The sequence below is a fragment of the Rhinopithecus bieti genome, unplaced genomic scaffold, assembly GCF_001698545.2.
Source record: "Rhinopithecus bieti isolate Rb0 unplaced genomic scaffold, ASM169854v2 scaffold_28066, whole genome shotgun sequence".
NCBI classification, from domain to species: domain Eukaryota; kingdom Metazoa; phylum Chordata; class Mammalia; order Primates; family Cercopithecidae; genus Rhinopithecus; species Rhinopithecus bieti.
The window spans coordinates 1,635,181-1,643,450 of NW_016813021.1; the positions used below are offsets into that span (position 1 = coordinate 1,635,181).

At 48.9% G+C, this 8,270-nt stretch overlaps 1 protein-coding gene across 2 annotated transcripts in view; it reads left to right on the plus strand.

Annotated features, from left to right (window-relative positions):
- The first annotated feature begins 603 nt into the window (after positions 1-603).
- The window catches only part of COX6B1 (cytochrome c oxidase subunit 6B1), a 13,566-nt gene continuing 5,899 nt past the window's right edge, over positions 604-8,270 (plus strand). Inside the window, exons 1-3 of one of the 2 annotated variants that reach the window (XM_017847572.1) lie at positions 604-779; positions 3,587-3,706; positions 7,030-7,130. In XM_017847572.1, the coding sequence (XP_017703061.1) occupies positions 3,598-3,706; positions 7,030-7,130 (210 nt within the window). In that variant the 5' untranslated portion in view covers positions 604-779; positions 3,587-3,597. Of the gene's footprint in view, positions 780-1,788; positions 1,828-3,586; positions 3,707-7,029; positions 7,131-8,270 lie in introns of those variants that run through there. The other variant, XM_017847573.1, reaches the window with a different exon arrangement.

Genomic DNA, 8,270 nt, shown 5'->3' on the forward strand with positions numbered 1-8,270 from the left:
GGCCATAGAGTAAGACCCTGTCTCAAAAAATTTAAAAAGGGCCGGTCGCGGTGGCTCACGCCTGTAATCCCCAGCACTTTGGGAGGCCGACGCGGGCGGATCACGAGGTCAGATCGAGACCACAGTGAAACCCCGTCTCTACTAAAAATACAAAAAATTAGCCGGGCGCGGTGGCGGGCGCCTGTAGTCCCAGCTACTCGGGAGGCTGAGGCGGGAGAAAGGCGAGAACCCGGGAGGCGGAGCTTGCAGTGAGCCGAGATCGCGCCACTGCACTCCAGCCGGGGCGACAGAGCGAGACTCCGTCTCAAAAAAAAAAAAAAGAAAGAAAAAATTTAAGTAAAAGAAAATTTTTTTCAAAGAAAAGAAATACCCGACACAGAAAAAGCGTTCAATAAATATTTCTTGCATGAATAAAAGTAGTTTCGCTGGGACATTTTTCCCCGCACCCACCCTCCAGCCAGCCCAGGGACCTATAAAGCTCTCTCGGACAAGACCCGGTAATCACAGGCGCCCGAGCCCCAGCCGCGCAAGCTCACGATTGGGCCAGAAGTGATGATGAACAAGCATTCAGCTCAATAGAAAGTCGTAGTTCTCTTGCTGGGCGTGGCTTGAATGGCTTCGGTGGCCTCCTCCTGCGACGGAGCTCTAGCCTCTGGAAAGACTCCCCTAGTCCCCACCTCGCTCAGCTTCCGGCTGGTCATAGTTCCGCTTCCTGTCCGACCCTGGTATCTTTGCTGAGGGTGACATTGAGCTGCAAGTTGCATCTGGGGTGCCTTTAGGTGAGTGTGGAGGGTTCTGGAACCTGGGACCCCAGTCTAGCGGGCCGAGGAGCCGGACCCCAGCTTCCCTGAGAACGGGTTGAGGCTTCCGGCTGGCGGCGTCCGGCCTCCCTGGGCCCCGGGGCCCTGTTCTGTTCATCGTAAGGTCTAACAGTGATACGGTTCTTCCTTGATTCCGGGCAACATCCCAAACAACTTTAATTAATTCATTTAACTCTCTCAGCAGCCCTGTGAGAGAGGGCCTGCGATTATCCCCTTTTGTAAGTAAACAGGCTCAGAGATACCAAGCGACTTAGCTGAGCCTACACAGCGAACAGGATTTGACCCAGGAGTTTGTCCTCCAGGACTCTTCACGGCCAATTCACAGGCGTGGCCTCCCGCGGCTTGCCTGGGCCGCAGCCTGGCTCCCTGGTGTCCAGTCCATCCTCCCTTTTGGACGTTGGAGGGGCTGCAGCGTCATTTCCGATGCACCCTCATCCTCAGATACCGGGTCGAGATCTCGCCGGTAACGATCCTACCGATTGCGTCTGTGCCCCAGCAGCTGGTGTTTTACACCCCACCTCCCCACCGAAAGACCGTTTTAGTGCTCCAGACCCCCACCACCACCTTGGTCGCTTGAATCTGACACTGCTCTGCAAGTCTCTGTATAGCCCCACGACTCCTAGGATTCACTGGAATATAGTAGACACTTTCTCTCAGGTTCCCGACGAACACTGTCATTTCTTCAGAGACATTATATTAAAGGTTTTTAACCCTGGGTCCGTAGAGTTGGTAGAATTCAAGGAATGCTAGTACTTGAATTGGGGTGGGGGGTGGAATTACATCTGTGTTTTTACTAACCTTTTGAGGCAACAACCTTGGTCGTACTAGCAGCAGCTGTGATTTTGTTAGCAATCAAAATCATATATATTCCTTTTTTTATTTTTTTCTCCTTTTTTGAGACAGGGTCTCTGTGTCACCCAGGCTGGCGTGCAGTGGATAAATCTCGGCTCACTGCAACCTCTGCTTCCCTGCGCAAGCGATCCTGCCTCAGTAGCTGGAACCACAGGCATGTGCCACCACACCTGGCTAATTTTAATTTAATTTAATTTAATTTTTTGAGACAAGGTCTTGCCTCCTGAGTAGCTGGGATTACAGGTACATGCCACCACCCCCAGCTAATTTTTTGTATTTTTAGTAGAGACAGGGTTTTACCATGTTGGCCAGGCTGGTCTCGAACTCTTGACCTGAGGCGATCTGCCCACCTCGGCCTCCCAAAGTGCTGGTATTACAGGCGTGAGCCACCGCTCCCAGCCAATTTTAATATTTTTTTGTAGAGATGAGGTGGGGTTTCACCATGTTGCCCAGGATGGTCTTGAACTCTTGGGCTCAAGCGATCCTCCCACCTCAGCGTCCCAAAATGCTGTGATTACAGGTGTGAGCCACTGTGCCCCACCCAAAATCACAGATATTCTTATATCACATTATAACTGCAAATGTCACAAAGTACTATATTCATTTATGATTACTTCAAAATTGTATTCTTTTTTTTTTTTTTTTTTTTTGAGACAGTGTTTTTGCTCTGTTGCCCAGGTTGGAGTGCACTGGCACAATCTCGGCTCACTGCAACCTCCGCCTCCTGGGTTCAAGCGATTCTCTTGCCTCAACATCCAGAGTAGCTGGGATTGAACCCAGGTGGTAGAGGTTGCAGTGAGCTGAGATCACGCCACTGCTCTCCACGGGAGCTAATTTTTGTATTTTTAGCAGAGATAGGAGTTCACCATGTTGGCCAGGCTGGTCTTGAACTCTTGACCTCAGGTGATCCATCCCCCCAACCCCGGCCTCACAAAGTGCTAGGATTACAGGCGTGAACCACTGCACCCAGCAAAAATTGTATTCCTTAATCCTCAGCTGGATATAACTGGTTTTCTTTGTGATGCTGTGCAGGTTTTTTTCTCTTCTTCGTGTACTCATGGAACCTATGCAATTTTTAAATACATTTAAACATATTCAGGCCGGGTTTGGTGGCTCCCTCCTGTAATCTCAACATTTTGAGAGGCCAAGCCAGGCGGATCATTTGAGATCAGGAGTTCGAGACCAGTCTGACCAACATGGTAAAACCTTGTCTCTACTAAAAATACAAAAAAATTAGCAGGGCACGGTGGCGGGCACCTGTAATCTCAGCTATTCAGGAGGCTGAGGCAACAGAATTGCTTGAACCTGGGAGGCGGAGGTTCGTGAGCCTAGATTGTACCACTGCCCTCCAGCCTGGGTGACAGAGCAAGACTCTGTCTCAAAAAAAGAAAAAAAAAAAGAATATTCAGCGAGAGGTTTATGGGATTCATCAGACTGCTGAGGAGTTTGTGGCACCAAAAAGAATAAGAATCTTTGCAGTGTAGATTATGCCAACAACGGAGGCAGCCCACCATTTATATTTATGCCCTTTAACCTTAGGAAGTCACTTAGACACCCTGTTCGTTCCTCATCTGGGCAATGGTGATAGTAATAGTTCCTACCTTTTAGAGTAAACTAGGAGTAATGTGTGTAGAACAGCGCCTGGCATGTAGTAAGCACTCAGTGAGTGTTAGCTCATGTTATTTGGGGACCAGGCTTGATTTTGCTGAGGAATTGTATCCCAACCCTGCCGTGACCGCCACATTCAGATGTGTGAATTCGCCCTGCCCCTCATCTCTGTATATGTTGAGAGGCAGGAACTTGTTCACACTCAGCCCATTCTTCTGTGCCTGCCCTCTTCCATTGATCCTGGGTAGTCTGGCTTGCTCAGGGGCCCTGGGGCCCCTGCCAACACCCACTCCTTTCGCCTCCAGGATTCAGCACCATGGCAGAAGAAGACATTGAGACCAAAATCAAGAACTACAAGACTGCCCCTTTTGACAGCCGCTTCCCCAACCAGAACCAGACCAGGAACTGCTGGCAGAACTACCTGGGTAAGGAGGACCTTTCCCTGGCCACATACCTCGAGTCACTCACCGCTTGCCTCTTCCTAGAGGACTCATCCACCCCCGCGTCCTCCCTTTTGTTCTGAACATCCTTACTCTGGAAGGCCCATACCTCTTATCACCTTGCTGTTGAGGTCCAGGCTAGGGTTACAAACTTTAGTTCCTGCACTGATTTTTTTTTTTTAATTTAAATTTATTATTATTATTATGTGTTGTTGTTGTTGTTGTTGTTGTTGTTGTTATTGTTTTCCAGAGATGGGGTCTCACTGTCACCTAGGCTGGAGTGCAGTGTTGCAGTCATAGCTCACTGCAGCCTCAACCTCCTGGGCTCAAGAGGTCCTCCTACCTCAGCCTCTCAAGTAGCTGGGACCACAGGCCCACACTGCTGCACTTGGCTAATTTTTTTGTAGAGAAGAGGTCTCGCTTTGTTACCCAGGCTGATCTCAAACTCTTGACTTCATGCAATCTTCCTGCCTCAGCTTCCCAAAGTGTTGGGATTATAGGTGTGAGCTACTGTGCCTGGCCCCTACAATGATTTTTTTTTTAAGCTGTATGTGTGTGTGTAGTGTAATATGTACAGAAAGCACATAACAAATATATACAGCTAAATGAATAATTCTAAAGTGAACCCCTTGTGCAACCATAACCTGTATAGAAAAGCAGACATTGCCCACACTCTTATCTCCCTACCTTCTTTCTTTCTTTCTTTCTTTATTTTGTTTTTTTGAGACAGAGTTTTGCTCTTGTTGCCCAGGCTGGAGTGCAATGGAACGATCTTGGCTCACTGCAACCTCTGCCTCCTAGGTTCAAGTGATTCTCCTGCCTCAGCCTCCCTACTAGCTGGAATTACAGGCATGTGTCACCACACCCGGCTAATTTTGTTTTTTTAGTAGAGATGGGGTTTCTCCATGTTGGTCAGGCTGGTGTCGAACTCCTGACCTCAGGTGATCCGCCTGCCTCAGCTTCCCAAAGTGCTGGGATTATAGGCATGAACCACTGCGCCTGGCCTCCCTGCCTTCTTTATGTCCTGTCTGGAACACAACATCCTGCTCTCCCCAGTAGAGAAGTGACCCCACTAACTGGGGGTGATCACATCTTTGTTTTTGTTTGTTTTTTGTTTGTTTGTTTTTGAGACTGAGTTTTTTGCTGTTGTTGCCCAGGCTGGAGTGCAATGTCACAATCTTGGCTCACTGCAACCTCCCCCGCCTCCTGGGTTCAAACGATTCTCCTGTCTCAGCCTCATGAGTAGCTGGGATTACAGGCACCCACCACCATGCCCAGCTAATTTTTTGTGTTTTTTGTTTTTAGTAAAGACTAGGTTTCACCATGTTGATCAGGCTGGTCTTGAACTCCTGACCTCAGGTGATCCACCCGCCTCGGCCTCCCAAAGTGCTGGAATTACTGGCGTGAGCCACTGCACAAGGCCTCACATCTTTGTTTTTTACCACCATGTTATTTTATTGTATTGTATTGTATTGTATTGTATTGTATTGTATTGTATTGTATTGTATTGTATATATGTTATGTATGTTATGTTATGTTGTTATGTTATGTTGTTATGTTATTGATGGAGTTTCTTTCTCCTTGCCCAGGCTGGAGTGCAGTGGCATGATCTCAGCTCTCTGCAACCTCTGCCTCTCGCGTTCAAGTGATTCTCCTGCCTCAACCTCCTGAGTAGCTGGGATTATAGGCACCTGCCACCACACCCACCTAATTTTTTTGAGACGGAGTCTCGCTCTGTCGCCCAGGCTGGAGTGCAGTGGCGTGATCTCGGCTCACTGTAAGCTCCGCCTCCCAGGTTCACGCCATTCTCCTGCCTCAACCTCCCTAGTAGCTGGGACTACAGGCACCCGCCACCACGTCCGGCTAATTTTTTTTTATTTTTAGTAGAGTTGGGGTTTCACCATGTTAGCCAGTATGGTCTTGATCTCCTGACCTTGTGGTCCACCCGCCTCGGCCTCCCAAAGTGCTAGGATTACAGGCGTGAGCCACTGCACGCGGCTTTTTTTTTTTGAGATGGAGTCTGGCTTTGTTGCCCAGGGTGGAGTACAGTGGTGCCATCTTGGCTCACTGCAGCCTTCACCTCCCAGCTTCAAGCAATTCTCTGCCTCAGCCTCCTGAGTAACTGGGATTACAGGCACCTGCCACCATGCCTGGCTAATTTTTTTTTATTTTTTTAATTTTAGTAGCGACAGGGTTTTACCATCTTGGCCAGGCTGGTCTGAAACTCCTGACCTCGTGATCCACCCGCCTCAGCCTCCCAAAGTGCTGAGATTACAAGCGTGAGCCACTGTGCCTGGCCAAGTTTTTTTTTTTTTTTTTGAGACAGAGTCTCACTCTGTTGCCCAGGTTGGAGTGCAGTGGTGCAATCTCAGCTCACTGCGACCTCCACCTCCTGGGTTTAAGCAATTCTCCTGCCTCAGCCTCCTGAGTAGCTGGGACTACAGGCACGTGCCACCACACCTGGCTAATTTTTTGTGTTTTAGTAGAGACGGGGTTTCACCATGTTGGCCAGGCTGGTCTCAATCTCCTGACTTCGTGATCCGCCTGCCTCAGCCTCCCAAAGTGCTGCGATTACAGGCGTGAGCCACCATGCCTGGCCAATTGTTTGTATTTTTAATAGAGACAGGGCTTCACCATGTTGTCCAGGCTGGTCTCGAACTCCTAACCTCAAGTGATCCACCTGCCTCGGCTTCCCAAAGTGCTGGGATTACAGGTGTGAGCCACCACGTCCAGCTACCACCGTGTTTAGATTCACCTCTTTGTGAACTTTATAAATACCGTGTGTATTCTTTTGTGTTTGGATTTTTTCATTCGAATACCTTCTCAGATCTGTACATGCTGTGGCATATAGCTTGTTCATTTTCATTGCTGTCCAGTTTTCTACAATTTATTCTACGCCTGGACACTTGTGTGATTTTCATTTTGGAGTTCTTTCAAATGGTGTGGCTATAAACATCTTTATAAATGTAATTTTGCTGGATGCGGTGACTCCCACCTGTAATCCTAGCACTTTGGAAGGCCGAGGCGGGCAGATCAAGACCAGCCTGGCCAACATGGCAAAACCCTGTCTCTACTAAAAATACAAAAAATTAGCCAGGCATGGTGGCAGGCGCCTGAAATCCCAGCTACTCGAGAGGCTGAGGCAGGAGAATCACTTGAACCTGGGAGGAGGTAGAGGTTGCAGTGAGCCAAGGTCACACCATTGCACTCCAGCCTGAGTGACAGAGCGAGACCCTACCTCAAAAAAAAAAAAAAAAAAATGTGTTCCAGCTCTTGATCTGGGCTGACTTGAACCCCTTTCTTCACAGACTTCCACCGCTGTCAGAAGGCAATGACCGCTAAAGGAGGCAATGTCTCTGTGTGCGAATGGTACCAGCGTGTGTACCAGTCCCTCTGCCCCACATCCTGGGTATGTGCCTCCTACCAGGGCCCTTGGGATGCTGGGGTGGGGTCTTTGCAGAGGGGAGTGTGGTGGCTTGGTGGGAGCTCATCTGTGAGGGGCAGAGGGAGGACAGGGCTCCACACTGTCCCGGGACTCAATGCCTTTCCTCCCTCCTAGAATTGCCTCCCTTTCTCCTTCTGCTGATGCCTCTTAACCAGTCAGGGCTCTCAGCTGAGGCGACCAGGGCATCTTGCTAGATGTAGCTCAATCATGCACTCTCCAAATACACACTCAGCACTGGGTTCCTATCCCTGTATAGCTCACCATTCTGTGCAGTCCTGTCCTTTTTTATTATGAGCATTTTCTTTTTCTTTCTTTTCTTTTTTTTTTTAAGACAGTCTTGCTCTGTCACCAGGCTGGAGTGCAGTGGCACGATCTTGGCTCACTGCAACCTCCGCCTCCCGGGTTCAAGCGATTCCCCTGCCTCAGCCTCCCAAGTAGCTGGGACTACAGGTGTGCACCACCACTCCCAGCTAGTTTTTTGTATTTTAATAGAGATGGGGTTTCACCATGTCAGCCAGAATGGTCTCGATCTCCTGACTTCATGATCCACCCGCCTCGGCCTCCCACAGTGCCAGGATTATAGGTGTGAGCCACCACGCCCGGCCCTATTACGAACATTTTCAAAGTAGAGAGAATAATTCATTGACCCCAAATACATCCATCACCCAAAGTGAATAGTTATCAAGATTTATCCACAGTTTCTTCATCTACCCCTTTTCTTTTTCTTCTTTCCTTTGCTGAAGTATTCTAAAGCAAGTCCCAGACACATCATTTCACCCCTGCCTACTTCAGTGTGGACTTCTAAATAATGACACAGTAAGAGAGTCCCTTCAGCCCTGATCTGAGCAAATCTGTTGTCAATATTTAATAGCTCTTTGCTATGCCCCTGCCCTTTGTTTGAAAAACAAAAACAAAAACAAGTTTTTAAAGACAGGGTCTCACGATGTTGCCTAGGCAGGACTCGAACCCCTGGGCTCAAGTAAGTGTTCCTCCTGCCTCAGCCTCCTGAGTAGCTGGGACTATAGGCGTGTGCCACTGTGCCTGCCTCTCTCTGTGTGTGTGTCTCTCTCTCTCTCTCTCTCTCTCCCCCCTCCCCCTCCCTCT